Source organism: Bufo bufo, chromosome 8 (assembly GCF_905171765.1).
Source record: "Bufo bufo chromosome 8, aBufBuf1.1, whole genome shotgun sequence".
Taxonomy (NCBI): domain Eukaryota; kingdom Metazoa; phylum Chordata; class Amphibia; order Anura; family Bufonidae; genus Bufo; species Bufo bufo.
The window spans coordinates 163,739,470-163,759,957 of NC_053396.1; the positions used below are offsets into that span (position 1 = coordinate 163,739,470).

The window sequence follows — 20,488 nt, forward strand, 5'->3', positions numbered from 1 at the left end:
ATGCACATGTCGGACCAAAGCATGTTCATCTCTGGGACACAGAACCTGTCTCCTTCCTGAGCGGTATGATGGCTGGACATTCCCATCTTGTTTGTACTTGTGTATAATTGTTTGTACAGATGAACGAGGCATCTTCATGTATCTTGAAATTGCACCCAAGGTTGAGCCAGACTTGTGCAAGTCCACAATTCTCTTCCTGATAAGTTGGCTGACTTCCTTAGGCTGCGTTCACACGGGCGAGATTTCCGCGCGGGTGCAATGCGGTAGGTGAACGCATTGCACCCGCACTGAATCTGGACCCATTCATTTCTATGGGGCTGTTCAGATGAGCGATGATTTTCACGCATCACTTATGCGTTGCGTAAAAATCGCAGCATGCTCTATATTCTGCGTTTTTCACGCAACGCAGGCCCCATAGAAGTGAATGGGGTTGCGTGAAAATCGCAAGCATCCGCAAGCAAGTGCGGATGCGGTGCGTATTTCACGCATGGTTGCTAGGTGACAGTCTATAAACTGTATTACTTTCCCTTATAACATGGTTATAAGGGAAAATAATAGCATTCTGAATACAGAATGCATAGTACAATAGGGCTGGAGGGGTTTAAAAAAATAAACTCATTAACTCACCTTCTCCTCTTGATCTCGAAGTTCCCGGTCTCTTCTTTACTTGAGTTGTGGGCTAAAGGACCTTTGAGTTGAGTTTACTGATGAGTTGTGGGCTAAAGGACCTTTGGTGACGTCAGATCTCATGCTCCAATCACATGGTACATCACCACGGTGATGGACCATGTGATTGGAGCATGAGATCTGACGTCACCAAAGGTCCTTTAGCCCACAACTCATCAGTAAACTCAACTCAAAGGTCCTTTAGCCCACAACTCAAGTAAAGAAGAGACCGGGAACTTCGAGATCAAGAGGAGAAGGTGAGTTAATGAGTTTATTTTTTTAAACCCCTCCAGCCGTATTGTACTATGCATTCTGTATTCAGAATGCTATTATTTTCCCTTATAACCATGTTATAAGGGAAAGTAATACAATCTACACTACAACTAACCCAAACCTGAACTTCTGTGAAGAAGTTCGGGTCTGGGTACCAGTGTCGGTTTTTTATCACGCGCGTGCAAAAAACATTGCACCCGCGCGATAAAAACTGAACATCGGAACGCAATTGCAGTCAAAACTGACTGCAATTGCATTCCTACTCGCACGGTTTAGCCGCAACACACCGGGACGCATCCGGAACTAATCCGGACACGCTCGTGTGAACCCAGCCTAAGACTTTCCCATGATGCTACACAAAGAAGCAGTGTGTTTCAGGTGTGCATTTAAATACATCCACAGATGTGTCTCTAATTAACTCAGATGTTGCCAACAAACCTAACAGAAGCTTCCAAACACATGACATCATCATATGGGCAGTCCAGAATTGTTTAAAGGCATAGTAATCTTAGTCTATGTAAACTTTTGACTTTGCAGAACGTAATAAAAATACCTTAAAACATTCTCTCTTTCTCATTATTCTGGCATTTGGCAAATTATAATAATTATGGTAATCCTAATTGACCAAAAACAGGAAAGGTTTATTCAGATTTTGAGAAAAGCATGCATATGTGTCTTTTTTATAGTGTATGTAAACTTCTGGTTTCAACTGTAAATGTTCACAAATCTCTGCCACTGAGCAATCCATCTAGTGTAAAACAGTAAAATGAGGACAGGACAGAGAGGGAGGACGGATGAAACTGCAGTTATTTTTGGCTTGGACACTCTCTGGAGAACCACCATCATCACCATGGCTCACATTAGTTTCCTTCCACACTCTAATTGAATATAATATCATAATTTACCACTGTGTATGACATGACAAATAAAATGTATTAACACACCATCATGGCATAACTAGGAATTTTTGTAGATATGGTGTGTGTGTTTATGTGTGTGCATATATATATATATATATATATATATATATATATATACATACACAGTCAGGTCCATAAATATTGGGACATCAACACAATTCTAACATTTTTGGCTCTATACACCACCACAATGTATTTGAAATGAAACGAACAAGATGTGCTTTAACTGCAGACTGTCAGCTTTAATTTGAGGGTATTTACATCCAAATCAGGTGAACAATGTAGGAATTACAACAGTTTGCATATGTGCCTCCCACTTGTTAAGGGACCAAAAGTAATGGGACAGAATAATAATCATAAATCAAACTTTCACTTTTTAATACTTGGTTGCAAATCTTTTGCAGTGAATTATAGCCTGAAGTCTGGAACGCATAGACATCACCAGACCCTGGGTTTCATCCCTAGTGATGCTCTGCCAGGCCTCTACTGCAACTGTCTTCAGTTCCTGCTTGTTCTTGGGGCATTTTCCCTTCAGTTTTGTCTTCAGCAAGTGAAATACATGCTCAATCGGATTCAGGTCAGGTGATTGACTTGGCCATTGCATAACATTCCACTTCTTTCCCTTAAAAAACTCTTTGGTTGCTTTCGCAGTATGCTTTGGGTCATTGTCCATCTGCACTGTGAAGCACCGTCCAATGAGTTCTGAAGCATTTGGCTGAATATGAGCAGATAATATTGCCAGAAACACTTCAGAATTCATCCTGCTGTTTTTGTCAGCAGTCACATCATCAATAAATACAAGAGAACCAGTTCCATTGGCAGCCATACATCCCCACGCCATGACACTACCATCACCATGCTTCACTGATGAGGTGGTATGCTTAGGATCATGAGCAGTTACTTTCCTTCTTCATACTCTTCTCTTCCCATCACTCTGGCACAAGTTGATCTTGGTCTCATCTGTCCATAGTATGTTGTTCCAGAACTGTGAAGGCTTTTTTTAGATGTCGTTTAGCAAACTCTAATGTGGCCCTCCTGTTTTTGAGGCTCACCAATGGTTTACATCTTCTGGTGAACCCTCTGTATTCACTCTGGTGAAGTCTTCTCTTGATTGTTGACTTTGACACACATACACCTACCTCCTGGAGAGTGTTCTTGATCTGGCCAACTGTTGTGAAGGGTGTTTTCTTCACCAGGGAAAGAATTCTTCGGTCATCCACCACAGTTGTTTTCCGTGGTCTTCCAGGTCTTTTGGTGTTGCTGAGCTCACCGGTGCATTCCTTCTTTTTAAGAATGTTGTTTTGGCCAGGCCTAATGTTTTTGCTATCTCTCTGATGGGTTTGTTGTGTTTTTTCAGCCTAATGATGGCTTGCTTCACTGATAGTGACAGATCTTTGGATCTCATCTTGAGAGTTGACAGCAACAGATTCCAAATGCAAATAGCAGACTTGAAATGAACTCTGGACCTTTTATCTGCTCATTGTAATTGGGATAATGAAGGAATAAGCTGAGAAGCCAATTGTCCCATTACTTTTGGTCTCTTAACAAGTGGGAGGCACATATGCAAACTGTTGTAATTCCTACACCGTTCACCTGATTTGGATGTAAATACCTCAAATTAAAGCTGACAATCTGCAGTTAAAGCACATCTTGTTCGTTTCATTTCAAATCCATTGTGGTGGTGTATAGAGCCAAAAATGTTAGAATTGTGTCGATGTCCCAATATTTATGGACCTGACTGTATATATATATATATATACTGGCTAGGGCAAAGCTAAATCCCGCCCATCAGTGCCGGTGACGTCACCGGGGTTCCTGTCAGCCCCATGGAGAGCCCAGGTACATCACCGGAACTCCTAAAAATACCTTTGCCCTGCGCAATTTAGCGCAGGGCAAAGGAGAGCATCGGAGCATGAACTGCTCCGATGCTCATGTCGGGGGGCTGCCGGGGTGAAAATGGAGGGATGTCCGGGTTCTGCTCTGAACCCAGACAACCCCTTTAACTCTCTTGGGTATGGACTTCACTAGAGCTTCACAGGTTGTCACTGGATAACATCACGGAGCAGGTGGACACTTTGGGCACAATTTGGCCATTTTCACTTAGGGGTGTACTCACTTTTGTACCAGGGGTTTAGACATTAATGGCTGTGTGTTGAGTTATTTTGAGGACACACCAAATGTACACGGTTATACAAGCTGTACACTGACTACTTTACATTGCATCAAAGTGTCAGATCTTCAGTGTTGTCCCAGGAAAAGATAGAATAAAATATTTACAAAAATGTGAGGGGTGTACTCACTTTTGTGAGATACTGTATATACAGGGAGTGCAGAATTATTAGGCAAGTTGTATTTTTGAGGATTAATTTTATTATTGAACAACAACCATGTTCTCAATGAACCCAAAAAACTCATTAATATCAAAGCTGAATATTTTTGGAAGTAGTTTTTAGTTTGTTTTTAGTTTTAGCTATTTTAGGGGGATATCTGTGTGTGCAGGTGACTATTACTGTGCATAATTATTAGGCAACTTAACAAAAAACAAATATATACCCATTTCAATTATTTATTTTTACCAGTGAAACCAATATAACATCTCAACATTCACAAATATACATTTCTGACATTCAAAAACAAAACAAAAACAAATCAGTGACCAATATAGCCACCTTTCTTTGCAAGGACACTCAAAAGCCTGCCATCCATGGATTCTGTCAGTGTTTTGATCTGTTCACCATCAACATTGCGTGCAGCAGCAACCACAGCCTCCCAGACACTGTTCAGAGAGGTGTACTGTTTTCCCTCCTTGTAAATCTCACATTTGATGATGGACCACAGGTTCTCAATGGGGTTCAGATCAGGTGAACAAGGAGGCCATGTCATTAGATTTTCTTCTTTTATACCCTTTCTTGCCAGCCACGCTGTGGAGTACTTGGACGCATGTGATGGAGCATTGTCCTGCATGAAAATCATGTTTTTCTTGAAGGATGCAGACTTCTTCCTGTACCACTGCTTGAAGAAGGTGTCTTCAAGGAACTGGCAGTAGGACTGGGAGTTGAGCTTGACTCCATCCTCAACCCGAAAAGGCCCCACAAGCTCATCTTTGATGATACCAGCCCAAACCAGTACTCCACCTCCACCTTGCTGGCGTCTGAGTCGGACTGGAGCTCTCTGCCCTTTACCAATCCAGCCACGGGCCCATCCATCTGGCCCATCAAGACTCACTCTCATTTCATCAGTCCATAAAACCTTAGAAAAATCAGTCTTGAGATATTTCTTGGCCCAGTCTTGACGTTTCAGCTTGTGTGTCTTGTTCAGTGGTGGTCGTCTTTCAGCCTTTCTTACCTTGGCCATGTCTCTGAGTATTGCACACCTTGTGCTTTTGGGCACTCCAGTGATGTTGCAGCTCTGAAATATGGCCAAACTTGTGGCAAGTGGCATCTTGGCAGCTGCACGCTTGACTTTTCTCAGTTCATGGGCAGTTATTTTGCGCCTTGGTTTTTCCACACGCTTCTTGCGACCCTGTTGACTATTTTGAATGAAACGCTTGATTGTTCGATGATCACGCTTCAGAAGCTTTGCAATTTTAAGAGTGCTGCATCCCTCTGCAAGATATCTCACTATTTTTGACTTTTCTGAGCCTGTCAAGTCCTTCTTTTGACCCATTTTGCCAAAGGAAAGGAAGTTGCCTAATAATTATGCACACCTGATATAGGGTGTTGATGTCATTAGACCACACCCCTTATCATTACAGAGATGCACATCACCTAATATGCTTAATTGGTAGTAGACTTTCGAGCCTATACAGCTTGGAGTAAGACAACATGCATAAAGAGGATGATGTGGTCAAAATACTCATTTGCCTAATAATTCTGCACGCAGTGTATATTTAAAAAAAAAATTTTTTCAAAGCATGACTTAAGCTCCCGTCTATAATTTGTACAATTGAGGTTCAGTTGTTTGCTAGTCCTTTGGCTCCAATCCTGGTATATGATGTACAGTGGGTCATTTTGATTCATATTAATCCTCAGCCTTAAGCCTCATTCACACATTCGTGTCCGTGCTCAAATCCGTGAGCAGGTGGTCAGTGGTGCATCCGTGAAGCTGTCCGGGAAGGACCCGTGTTGGGTCCGTGTGTCCATTTTTTGCTGTCCGTGTTGCATCCGTCTTTCACTGACACTGAACAGCTGAAAAATAATTTTAAAAGCATCTCTTCTTAATGATCCGTGAAACACGGATGCAACACAGATAGCATCCATGGTTTTCACAGACCCATAGACTATAATGGACGTGATGGACTCGTGAACACGGACAAAATAGAGCATGCATCCGTGCTAAAAACACGGACCAAGACCAATGGACCGTGCTAAAACACTGATGTCTGAATACACACATTAAAATGAATGGGGACGTGTGCTGTCCGCGGAGAATGAGGCTTTAGTGTGAATTCAAGATTTTTCCCAGCAGACACTGCAGTAGATGGTGATACCCGTTAAATACATGGCATTACTGTTTATCACCGCCGGTCGTTGTGAATCGTCTGTTTAGTTTGACTTTTCATTTGTCGGAGTACAGTAAGTGATGCTTCCCTCTACACAGAAACACCCCTTATTGATTCCTGAAATACAACCGCTGGTTATATTCTGTGAGGTTGTAAGTAAATATCAGTCGAGGTCTCTGTTGTTCTGCACTGAGTGCACTTGGATTCCACTTTGCTATTTCAGGTTAAAATATCCATAGTCCAAGACTCTCAATGTTGTTTTACAGAAGATCAATTGTTAAAGGGATCATGTCACCCCGTGCCAATATTGGTAACGTGACCCATTTTCTATTTTAGAGAACGGATATATTCTCTCCCGTCCTTTTCAATAGACATCTGCTTGTTTTCATGCATATCCACAGATAAAGCCTTATAGACAGAAATGTTGGCACAAAGCTAGGATTGGAAGACAGGAGATGATTGTAACTGATGAATGTCAATGGTGACCCTAACATGTATACACCAGTAATATTAAAGGGGTTATCAATATTCGATCAGTGGGGGTTTCCACTGTTAGCGTACTGTGGACCAGCTACCAATAGGAGCTGCGCTCTAGTACCCCGGCATGGTGACTACACAGTGGATAGAGCCTTTCTGTTCCTGGCTTCATCCACTAAATAATTACCAGCGCTAAAGGCTGCCTTAAACAGCTGATTCGTGGGGGTCTGACATCTGGTACCCCCCCTTATCAGCCATCGGCAGCAGAAACTATAGAGGGAATGGAAGGCTCCATCCATTGTGTAGTTTCTGAAGCCAGCGTATTGCTATTCCACTCCCAATGGGAACTGAACTGACGGACCCTGGTATGACCGCTACACAGTGTACTGAGCCTTCTGCTTCTGCCTTTGTCCACTGTATAGTCTCCAGCGCCAGCTGCTGCCCAAAACAGTAGACCGCGGTGATGCCGGGTGTCGGATACCCACAGATCACCGCGGTGATGCCGGGTGTCGGACACCCACTGATCAGCTATTGATGAGGAGAGTTCACCAATATCTTAACGGCCTATTAGACCACACAACTATCAGCAAATTATCAGGAACAAGCATTTATAGGAACACTATAATAACTCTTATAATCGAGCAGCAGATGAACGAGCATACACTTGCTCAACGGCTGATGGGGGTGGGAGATGCCTGGTTATCGGCAGCACATCCCTGTGTAATTGTTCCTCCCACATTACGGTGCGTCAGCCAGTGTAATCAGGCCGGTGCAAACCAGCGCCTTTGGTTGTTTTATCATCCATCAGTGCTTGCACTGCCCATACATCGAGCAGTGTAATAACACCTTAAAGGGCAATTTTTGTATGATTACATTTAACTCAATGTGGGCTAAAAAATTCTTTTTTTTTTGGCTTTCATTGAAAATTTTCAGCAGTTTTTGAGATACAGGGGTTAAAAATCAGTATGTATGCAGACTACCACTTCTGAGTCCCGTTAGCTGATGGCTCATGTGAAGACTTATTGTCACAGTCGTTACCTTTGACTGTGACCTTCCGTTCTTGCTCATTCGGCGCTCCTCGCTGAAGTTCTGTTCCTGTGTGTTATTTGTGGTTCTGTATGGGTTAACTCCCCTGTATTCCTATTAGGAGTTAATTCTCTGTCTGCTCCATGGGTGTGGTCTCTCTGCTGCACCCATGGAACCTGTATATAAGGCTGAGCTTTCCTCAGTTCTGGGTCAGCTCTCCTGGTGTGTGTTGTCTGTCCTGTTCCTGGTTTGTACTCTCTCCCATGCTGCTGACCCATGGGATCTGTGTCTGTCTGTCTGTGCTCTGTGAGTTTCCCTACTTGTTCATTTGCGTCCTCTTTCCCGTCCATTTTGATGTCTTCCTTCCTGTCTTTCTGTTATCTGTTCTGTCAGTTATGTTTAAGTTACTTTGTGTTTATTCTGATGTCTGTGTTCAGCAAGCCTTTGCAGCAGAGTGGCATGACAAGGCCATGCAGTTTACTACTGGTGGAGCAAGTCCTTCTCTGCTCAATGCCACTCCTGCTCCCTTGCGTGAACTCCTGCTAGTATTATTAGTTGCCCTGTTTTGTATTCATATGTCTGTGTTCAGCAAGCCTTTGCAGCAGAGTGGCATGACAAGGCCATGCAGTTTACTACTGGTGGAGCAAGTCCTTCTCTGCTCATTGCCACTCCTGCTCCCTTGTGTGAACTCCTGCTTGTATTATTATTTGCCCTGTTTTGTATTTACCTGTATGTTATGTATGCCTATGTGCCGTCGGTACCTTCTGGTACCTGTTGTCCATTCGCTCCTGCTGTCACTGTCTAGGTCACGCTCCAGAGTGGACCCTGGCAACTTCCTGCGGCTAAGTCTAACCCTACCATCTAGGGCTCTAGTGAAAACCAGGAGTTGCTTAGTTACGCCCCTCTGGAGTATTACTAGACAGTGGCGCAGTGGGGGTTTTCTCCCACTGTGCTGACGGTACATAGAGCTCATGTTTTATCTGTGCTGCTTTCCATGTTTCTGTTTGTGCAATAAACTCTTATGTGTCTGTACCTGATTTCCGTTTATTGCTTGACGACGCGGTGGTCTCTCCTGGGACCTCCAACTCGTGACACTTATCTCTGACCTCTAGCTAAACTCTTAGCAAACTGATACGATTATGACCCTTTATTATCTGTGATGACAGCAGATGATTTGTACAGGGATTTAAAATTGACTTGTCCTCAAACCCATTTTCACATACAGTGGTCCCTCAGGTTACAATATTGATTGGTTCCGAGAGGACCATTGTAAGTTGAAACCATAGTCCATAACGCTATGGAAATCCCGAACATCATCCCAACATAAGAGATAATGAAGATTTAAGAAAAATAAGAAGATGACTACTACAGATAAAGCATACTGGAAGCTGGAAATCACTTTCTATGATTAGGATAGGAGCGTCTACAGGGTCCTGTATAGCAAACAGTGAGGCCTCTTGCACATTAGCGTGTGTGCCCCGTGGTCGTGCACAGTCCGTGGGGCAGCCGCAGCGGATCGCGGACCCATTCACTTGAATGTGTCCACGATCCGGCCGTTCCGCAAAAAGATAGGACATGTTCTATCTTTTTGTGGAACGGAAGCACAGGACGGAACCCAACGGAAGCACTCCGTAGGGTTCCGTTCCGTGGTTCCGTTCCGCACCATTCTGCATCTCCGGATTTGCGGACCCATTAAAGTGAATGGGTCTGCATCCGTGAAGTGGTAGCTGCAAATACAGTGTTGGAGTTTAAGCATGCATGGGATAGGCATAAGGCCATCCTTCATATAAGATAGGGCCAGGGGCTATCCATAGTATTTAGTATATTGGGCAGACTAGATGGGCCAAATGGTTCTTATCTGCCGACACATTCTATGTTTCTATGTGATGCGGAATGCCCACTGAACGGCGCCCGTGTATTGCGGATCCGCAAATGTGGTCCGCAATACGGCAACGGGGCGCACACGGCCGTGTGAAAGAGGCCTAAACCAGAAAAATAAAATGGAGCTCTCTTCATTTGACATCCAAAGGGGCACCTCCTCCTAGCACAGACAGAGGGCAGTATAGAACACGTAGTACCGCACTGTACTGTAAAGAGGAGCTACTAGACAGCCAATATGGGTGTTTTACCAGAGAAATGGCCATGTTAATTGGTTGGATCTTAGTGTGAGGCTTGTATGTTGAGTCTAGTTTCAAAAAGACCATTGTATGTTGAAAATATTGTATCCTGAGTTCCGTCCTAGGGGCTCAATACCGGAAAAAAACTATTCAGTTTTGTCCCAATGCATTCTGAATGGAAAGCAATCCGTTCAGTATGCATCAGGATGTCTTCAGTTCAGTCCCTTGTACGGTATTTAGCCGGAGAAAATACCGCAGCATGTTGCCATATTTTCTCCGGCCAAAATTCAGAAACACTTGTCAGATCCGGCATTCATTTCCATTGAAATGTATTAATGCCAAAGTGTTCTGGAAAAATGGATCTGGTTTCCCGGTCTACGCATGCGCAGACCTTTAAATATGTGAAAAAGATAAATACCGGATCTGTTTTTCCGGATGACACCAGAGAGATGGATCCGGTATTGCAATGCATTTGTCAGACGGATCTGCAAAACAAGTGATATGGGTTTGCATACGGATTTCCTGATCTGTCAGGCAGTTCCGGCAACGGATTCTTCTAACGCCAGTGTGAAAGTACCCTAAGCCTTATTTAGGTCCCTTATCTCATAATTACCTACATTACAGTTAGTAAATACAGGACAAATAGGCTCCACCCCAGGGAACACTCCCAGACTACTCGGGGTGGGGTTTATATAAGCCCCACCTGTTTTCATCTTGGAACATCTCGAGTTTACATGGGCTGTCTCTGAAAATCAGGGACAGCCCCTTCGAATTTGGGACTGCTGGCAACTGTCTCTTGTTCTGAAGAACCTGGAATGTCTTTATATTATCAAATGTATTTTTTCTCTAAGGCTACTTTCACACTAACGTTTTTGCTGGATCCGTCAGGGTTCAGCAAAAACCCTTCCGTTACTGATAACACAACCGTCTGCATCCGTTATAAATGGATCCAGTTGTATTATCTTTAACATTGCCAAGACGGATCCGTCATGAACACCTTTGAAAGTCAATGGGGGACGGATCCGTTTTCTATTGTGGCAGAGAAAACGGATCCGTCCCCATCGACTTGCATTGGGGGTCATGCCGGCTCCGTCTTGCTCCGCATCCCAGGATGGAAAGCAAACTACAACATGTTGCAGTTTGCTCTCCGGTATGGGAACGCAACTAAACGGAACAGAATGTATTTTGGAGCACTCCGTTCTGTTCAGTTCAGTTTTGTCCCCATTGACAATGAATGGGGACAAAACTGAAGCGTTTTTTTCCGGTATTGAGCCCCTATGACGGATCTCAATACCGGAAAACTTAAACGCTAGTGTGAAAGTAGCCTTACACAAATCACAATAAAGACATGTATTCAGTTTCCGACATATAATAACATACTGAGAAGGTTCTTACTTATGGCCTCTGAGACTTTCCTCTGAGATTTCTCATGAACTTCTTGGCTATAGATTTCCTACAGACCTTTTGTAGGCCTCCATAGAAGGAAATATTCTTCTTCTTCCTCTATGTAATTCCTATGATTTATTCCATGCTGTATACACGGCACACATCAAAATGGAATAAAAACGAGTAATACGTCATCCTCTATAGTAGAGAACTCCACGCTCTCAGTGCCCTCACCATAATGTGTTTGTGCCGTAGGTTAATGGATCATGCCCCGTGCGAGGCAGTGCTGGGAAGGTTCCCGAGCAAACATTATATTGCTAAAAATTAATATAATGGGTTCATTTGTACTTGATTCACAGCAGTGATGTGACATCTAGTGGGGATTTTAGGAAGACGGATGGGATTTGAGCAGTAACAAATCATTACTATTGCAGAATGCAGCCATTCTCTGGGGTTTCAGACACAACAGGTTGAGAATTATTAGTATTATTTTCTGCAATTACAGTGGAGCTAATAGGGTCTAGATTACATGAGGTAGAACAATTGTTTTTTTCCTGGAGAAACCTAGTCGTGATCTAATATAATGCATGATGTTATTAAGAACTTGTGGGTGTTATAATACATGGTAAACTGCTGCTTAGACGATGATTCTGCTCGTGCGGCTATATTCCCGTGGGATATCTGCTGAATGACATTAGCTAGAGCATACTTCAGAAGAGCCTAGCCATGAAGCATTAAAGGGGCTGTCCAGCCTTTACTGAGTGATGACCTATCCTCAGCTCATCAGCAGGGGTCTGACACCCCCTACCCCACCGGAACCACACAGCTCCATCATCCTAGTGGAGGATGCTCGTTATTACAGTGCTGCACCCGTTGACTTTAAAGGAAGCAGCGCTGTAGTAACCTAAGCACATTTCACGTTCTTCATGCCCATTTATATAGGATATGCTCTCCATCTAGGGGTGTGTGCTCAACCCACCTCATCACAGCCTAAAATAATTACAGACTATTTACATGTCTTTATACAGGGTATGCTCCCCACTTAAAGGGGAGCATACCCTGTATGCACATGGTCCATTTTCACCCCGGCAGCTCCTCTGACATCAGCATCGGAGCAGTTCATGCTCCGATGCCCTCCTTTGCCCTGCGCTAAATTGCGCAGAGCAAAGGCATTTTTGGAGTTCCGGTGACGTACCGGGCCTCTCCATGGGGCTGCCAGGAACCCCGGTGACGTCACCGGCACTGATGGGCGGGATTTAGCGCTGCCGTAGCCAGTAAAACGGCTAGGGCAGAGCTAAAGCCCGCCCATCAGAGCCGGTGACGTCACTGAACACACTGCCGGGCGGAAGTTTCCTCCCGGCAGTGTGTTATTGAAAACAAAAATGCCCGGGCCCTGCGCGATTTAGCGCAGGGCAAGGGAGCGCATCAGAGCTTGAGATGCTCTGATGCCAACATCAGGGGGGCTGCCTGGGTGAAAATAAGGGCATGTCCGGGTTCAGCCCCTTTAAGGTGTTTGCACGCCCCCATGTCATCACAGCCCAAAATAATTACAGACTCTTCATGTCCATTTATATAGGGTATGCTCCCCATTTAAAGGGAATGTGTCATCAGAAAATGACCTATTCTTTCAATCACGTTTTTATGTTTAACATATTTTAAAATAATTTTTGAAGTTTTTAATCTTCCGTGTTAATATCTATATTTAGACTAAAACCATAAAACCCTGCAGTTTTCACACTGGCCATTAAGCCTAATAATTGGCTCCCTTTTCTGTCATTCTAATTCCGCCTGTAACGATATCACCTCTGTGTATAGATGAGGCAGGATCCACCAGTCACAATATCTTATCTCTTCTTTCCTTGTACAATGACCTTTGCACAGAGCAGGCCTAGAAAACTCTCCCATAGAAGTCAACGAGGTCGTCTCCTGACCATTTTGTCTATGGACCATGTGGTTGCCATAAAGCAATTTTCTAAATGTTGTTAAGCACAGCTCAGGCAAGATGGCCGTCCCCATAATCATGTTCAGAAAACAGAATAAATCTGCAATCAGAAAATAAAAACAGATTATAAAAAAAACCACAATAATTACAGACTTTTCATGCCCATTTATATCGGGTATGCCCCCCATTTAAGTTATTTGCAGGTATCAGGATTTTGTCTGCGCTGGTACCCGGGAGATTAGAGGACCGTAGGGATGAGGAGAGGTATTTCATTAGGATGTGGCCCTAGGAGACTTGCCTGCTCTTCTAGGAGACCGAGAGGTCATTTCTGGATTTCCATGTACATTTCAGAAAAATAGGCGAATTTACTAGTGAAGTAACATATTTGGAATAAATGTACCGTAGTATTATACATAAATAAATAAATATATTCAATAAATAAGAGCATATTTTTCTTCTATTTGTAAAAGCACATGGACCCATACAAATCAATGGGGCAGTTCACACAACCCGTTTTTGAACGGATCTATGTGCCTGTCCTAGAAGCTCACTGCGTGTCCTATTCTGGTCTGTTTTTGCGGATCAGAATAGCCATTTCTACTGACGAGGTGAGAAAAACGGAATCTACAAGGAGTAGTCCATTTTTGTGGATGGAAAATAGTGCACGGTCATGTGAATAGGCTCTTACCCAGACATTTGTCTATAGTTTATATGGCAGGAGTAGACGGATAGTGATCTTTCTACCCTGGCAATTCAGGGGCGTAGCTATAGGGGGTGCAGAGGTAGCAGTCGCTACCGGGCCCAGGAGCCTGAGGGGGCCCAAAGACCCTTGTGCCGCATAAGAAGACACCGGTATTATAAAAGGCGCATGCTGGTCAAGCTACACCTCTGGCTGGAGGGAAGGGGTTAGGGCAAGAATTTAGAATAGCGGGGGGGGGGGGGGGGGCGCCATTTCAATTTTTGCCACAGGCAGCACAAAGGCTATGTGCTCCCCTGCCCCTGGCCACAAAGTTCTGAGGGAAGGGGGCCTAAGCTGAACTCCTGCACCAGGGCCCATGAGCCTTTAGCTACGCCCCTGCCTGGCATTATTGGTCGTAAACCCCTAACTAACCACATAATGCACACGTTGGTCTTATGGTCAACATAGATTACCATAGAACCCTTGTAATACTAGTCTGTATTATAGTAGAGCACAGAGCGCTATATTCAGGCCTCCGTTAAACTATTGCAGGACAAATATGGCGCCATCTACTGCATATATGAAGAACACAATAAAACTTCACAATGAAGACCCTCGCATTTCTACTTTAACGACGTGTTTGCCAGTTGACGCAACAAAAAGGCCGCATGAATTGCTCTAGTGAGGCTAACATTTACTGTGTACACTTATTTATATTTTGATTTGCTGTAGTCTTTTCCTTTTAAACATGCACATTACAGAATCATTTAGTGCAGGGGGATGTAAATGTCATATTGGTCGGTGCAGCTGAATGTCCATAAATGCTAATAAAAGCACCAGATAACCATTTGGCATGGAACCTCTCTTGGTTTGATGATGCCGCAATTAAGATTGTAGAAAGGGATGTCGCAGTTAAAAGATTTATACCTCCTTGGTAGCCCTTTCAATAGATAATGCTTTTTTATGGCATGTGTAGGTTGGATACTTTGGGCTAGGGTGGCATTGTTAAAGATTAATGATGCAAGGAATCTCACTAATGCTGTTAGAAGTTGCACGGTGCGGTGTTCCAGTTATATCTTGCTAAACCTATCTAGCATTTCTAATAAAAACTGAATGTGCTTATTGTGCACAAAGAACCACTCAATATTGTGCTGCATAGGTGAAGGGATAGGAAATGAAAAATGAATTCAGGGTTGACTGGGGACATCTAGTGGTCAGAGATGTGGAGTGCGTTCTTCAATGTTCCCTTCTTTTAAAACCCAATTACCTCCCTTTGTTAGATTAAATTCACTTCAGACAACACGCGCTGTAATATACGGGGCATTAACATAATTAAACTTGAGTCACTTTATTACATTTTTCTTTAAAAAAAATAGATTTTCTCTGTATCATCCGCAGATAGCTATATTACACTGATTATTAAAAATCCGCTGCTACCTGCATCTGTAATAAGCTCCGAAAATAAGGCCATGAATTTTAATTTGCTTTTAAATCACGTCAGTCTAGCAATCTATAAAAATAGATTATGAGACATGAATACTGTGCCGTTTAGCCACTTTGTCTATTTGTGCTGTCACTTTTAATTATTCATTGCTCTGGCTGTGGTATAGGCGTAGATGTATGCTGGATTATGCTAAAGGATATTTTGGCAGGGTGGACATAAATTCTAATAAAGCTAATTATTGTTATGGTCATGTATAAACACGCTGATTATAAGTAAGTGCTTCCAGGATAGGAACAGGAAAATGTGGTTTCTAGATACCACAGTATAATCATTATGAAACACAAGAGAGCCTTCTGCTTAGCTTCCTATAGTGAGAGATGAGATTATTAGGCTTGCAAGAAGAAGCACGTTGTGAAAAAGGTCCAAGGCTTTGTTCACACTTCAAACATTCTAAAAAAAATATATCACAGTCTCGACAGCAAGAAAATAGGACTCCATTGAAGCCAATGGGATCTGTCAGTGCCCATTTGGATCTATTGAAAAAATGGATCTCTCACAAATGGCTTCTGTTATAAACTAGGTGTGAACAGAGCCTTATGGAAACTCAACTGTTGACAGGTCATTTTTAGATGGCATCATCTTGCCTATCACTACAAAATCTGCACATATTTACTTCTTTGTGCCATAGTATGATAATGGTGCAGCTCTTTGCTCTGCCCAAAACTGCTACCAAAGTGCGTCAGTGTGCTGTAATTAAAGTGTAACTGTCACTCTTTTTTTTATTTTTGTAATGTGTAGGGGCAGTGATACTGACCATTTTTGCAATATACTTTAATTACTGAAATCGTACATTTCTATTAGAAAAACAGCTCTAAAGTTGGCCATTTTGAACCTTAGCCAGTGTTGAGCAAGTCTCCACAGTTATGTAAACAAAAGACAGAGAGGCGTTGTTAAGGCTCAAAATGGGCCACTTTAGAGCTGTTTTTCTAATAGAAATGTACGATTTAAGTAATTAAAGTATATTACAAAAATGGTCAGTATCACTGCCCTGCACATAACAAAAATAAAAAAAAGAGTGGTCGTTACACTTTAAAATATGTCTTGCAAAAAATAGGCCATACCTATGACCATACCTGAGCTACATAAAAAGTACGGCCTGTTATTACTAGGGAATTTCTACTCCGGCCACAGTCAAAACATCTGAACCTGTAAGTCCATCTTGTAAAGTGCCGGTGACACCCGGGGGGCATTGGTAGACCCCTGGCCTGGGAGATACAGATGCAAATGATTTTTGTGCTCACCAGGTCACCAAGAGGCCCAGCAAAAGTCCCAGGGCACATGTCTCTGGTACCAGGTACTAGCAACACCACTGGTGCCTCCTTTATATGAATAGGTGGGAACAGGTTCATACTTCAGGACAGAAGCTGGAGCTCATGAATCATAACTGGCTGACTTTCAATAATCAGATTATTTAAAGGGGTAAAACGTGTTATCCCCTGTGCATTGAATAAGGGAAAAATATTAGATTGATGTGGATCCGGCCAAAGGTACCTCCACTGATCATAAGATCAAGAGTCCCATTTCATGTTTAGAAAGAGCTGTTGGTCGCATTCATCTCTAATGAAAAGACAAGTTCAGCACTCTACTATATCCGGAAGTCCTGTTGACTTGGAAGGGAGTGCTTGATCATTGCTCCATTCAACACATGGCCCCAGTGGTCAGACCTCCACCAACCTAACAGTTATCACCTATCTAGTAACCAGAATTTCAATGTTATGCAGAGTACAACCTGTGCCTTAAATATCGGTTTGATTTCCAGGTTTCACTATTTGCTGGGTATTGCTGGCCCTACTACTTTTCTGTAAAACTTTTTCTTTTCTGTTATGTTTTTCAGGAACTTTTACTACATAACTATCCTGCGCGATCCTGTTTCCCGATACCTAAGTGAGTGGAGACATGTCCAGAGAGGAGCTACTTGGAAGGCTTCTCTACATGTATGTGATGGAAGATCCCCGACATCTGCTGAGCTGCCCAGCTGTTATACTGGTGACGACTGGTCAGGCTGCTCCCTGAAGGAGTTCATGGATTGCCCTTACAACTTGGCCAATAACAGACAAGTTCGCATGTTGTCTGATCTGAGTTTGGTGGGATGCTATAACCTATCTGTCATGCATGAGGATCAACGGAACAAGGTTCTTCTTGACAGCGCCAAGGAAAACCTTAAGCGTATGGCTTTCTTTGGTCTTACAGAGTTCCAGAGGAAGACACAGTACCTCTTTGAAAAGACCTTCAACATGAACTTTATTTCTCCTTTCACTCAGTTCAACAGCACGAGAGCTTCAAGCGTCGAAATAGACGATCAGACGCAAAAGCGCATAGAGACCTTGAATTTTCTAGATATGGAATTATATGAATATGCAAAAGACCTTTTCTTACAAAGATACCAATTTATGAGACAGAAAGAACACCAGGAAGCTCGGCGGAAACGCCAGGAGCAACGTAAAATCTTACGGGCCAAACATGCTAACCATAAAATGGAGATGGACAACTCCTCCTCTGATTACATAGGAAATGTGGAAAAATGGCGGTAGTAGGTTTTACAGTCTTAGATAACTAGCTGAACTGCACAATATCATAATAGGAAAATAAGTAAAAATAACAAAAACAAAAAAAATTAGGGGAAGATTTATTCCAAAAGATTTCAAGCTTCGTATATCCTTGAAGCCAACAATGTTTATCAGTTGCCTTTGCAGATGCCTTTGCATTCATTGTAATAATTGTACATGAGGATAGATTAATCTTGATGTGTCCTAATGGCGCCTGGTTATAAAGTCAATGAGCACCCGCCACTTTTTTTTTTAGACCAGTTATCAAAGAAATAAGGGTTACAGTTGGCATTCCGAATGCCGTTGACTGTCTTGGTGTAGAAAATCAGTACTTATTTCCAGCAATGTATGTACTGTATGTCTGAAAACGTTACATCTATCCAGGAATTTTTTTACTATATGTTGCAAACTTTTTGGGAAATATATGTATAATAATATATTAGTAATTTATGTTTTCATGCAATGGTATAATGTACAGAATTATCTACAACCCCAACCAAAATTACCTACAATCCCTCAACCACCGTATAGGCTCAAAGCCCAACAAATCTTATTTTTCTTTCTGGTTCATCATAGGAAATCCATACATAGGTGACTCTGTAGGATAATCAACAGTACTTGTAGGTTCCGACAAAATAATTAATATTTCAATAGTATGGTTACTATGTGTCAGTGAAGACATTGATGGCTGGCAGTGCTGTGCCCGGATAAGCAGTGGGTCCCAGATTATGGATTTATGGATGGCTGAATATTACCAGATGTATTCTAGTTAGTCAATTAGTGAGCATCCAGAGAGGTGACTGGTTCTGGTTGGTTTCATGATGAAATCTAGGTGGCCGATTTTGGTGCATTTAGATAAGTGATGGGACTCTGCATGTGAGATTGTATGACTAAATAGGCAATGAATTCTAGAGCACAGGATATTTTGTGTCCAGATAGATGTCAACTGCCATGTTGCCCCGGTAGGCGATGGTTTGTAATGCAGATAGATCTATTTGACATCTGGTTCATAGGTGGTTTCTAGATAGGCTACTTCTTGGTCTCCAAATATGTAATTTTTTTTCCAGATGGCTAAAAGGCGCTAGGTAGCTGGTCATAGCAATGGATGAGTTGAATGATAAGGGTAACTAGTTCTGGATAGCTGGGCATTTTAAGTAATAGACTGTATAGCTAACTGTACTGTGCCCCACAATGTGATGAGTTTTGAAAGTCTACAGTGGTGGGTTCATGTTGGCCTTGATGATTACCCTTTGCCTGGCGATGCATTTCATGTGTTTGCTAATCCATTATGTACAGTGTGAACAATGCATAAGCATGCCCTGAGTTTCTCGGCAATGATGGGCACTGTTGCTTTAGAATTAGCTTATTTTCCGGGATTTAGGTTGTCCTTAGTACCTGAGAGTACATCTAATGAGTCTTTTATTCTGACAACTTCTAAGAACTTCAAAATGTAATGTAATATGTAAAAAAATGGAACTTCTGTTTGTAATATAAATCTGCCCTTCTACTCAAAAGAAGGAATCGTGGTATTAATGGCTGATGTTCTGGAAGGTGCACAGTGTACTGTGTTACATGAGTGATAACAATGATTGAGAGGGCTTTAAAGGGGTTTTCTGGCTTGCATCAGCATCCTTTAGAATAATCTTTTATGAAGGTTGCTGTAATTTTGTAATTTTTTTTACCTTTATTACTCTTATCTCCTGTTCTGGGCTGTAGTCACATGACCATGTCCATCCTTTTTTATTTCCTGTGATGTTATGTCCATGGGGGGGGCAGTGATAGGGGAGTGTCTATGTAACTAGCTGGGTGGGAGGAGCTATACACTAGCTGGGTGTTGTTAGGGGCGGTGCTGGAGCTGTGGCAGAGGAAGGAGAAGTGCATCATGGGTTTGGTTGGATACAGAGACAGGAAGTGATACATACAGGATGGAAACAAACCAGAGGGATTGGTTTACATGGTGAAAACAGGTCAGGAGATTCCAAATAAAATTAAAAAAAAGCATAGGGAAGATATATATGATGTAAGTAACTACATTCCCATATCTACATACCGGTAAGTAAGAAACTACATGAGCATAGCACTCCTGGAAAACCCCTTTAAAGTGACTCATCACACAATGCTGTTTTTAGGTTCACAGTTATGTGCTGAATAATTTTTTACAGGGGTTGTTCACCTTTAAGATGTTTTTATAGTTTCCACAGCGTGACTGGACCCGTGCTGGTGATTATATTGCACTGAGTTCCAGCTCCATCTCTGTCCCACCGTCTGTTCAGGTCCCGGGTCTTCGTTTTGACATGGGTTACGTGACCGCTGCAGCCATTCACTGACTGCAAAGGTGGTGTGTCACTTGTGCAGCACATGACCCAGTGACGATATGCACAGGTGACATGTGACCACTGTGGCCAATGACTGGCTGCAGCAGTTATGTGACCCATGTTAAAATAGATAATT

The 20,488-nt window shown here is 42.6% G+C and overlaps 1 protein-coding gene across 1 annotated transcript in view; it reads left to right on the forward strand.

The window, feature by feature from the left end:
* Nucleotides 1–18,791, forward strand: part of HS6ST2 (heparan sulfate 6-O-sulfotransferase 2) — a 362,704-nt gene extending 343,913 nt beyond the window's left edge. The window contains exon 2 of the mRNA XM_040405752.1: nucleotides 17,326–18,791. Within this exon, the coding sequence (XP_040261686.1) occupies nucleotides 17,326–18,022 (697 nt within the window). The 3' untranslated portion in view covers nucleotides 18,023–18,791. The remainder of the gene's footprint in view (nucleotides 1–17,325) is intronic.
* The last annotated feature ends 1,697 nt before the right edge of the window (nucleotides 18,792–20,488 follow it).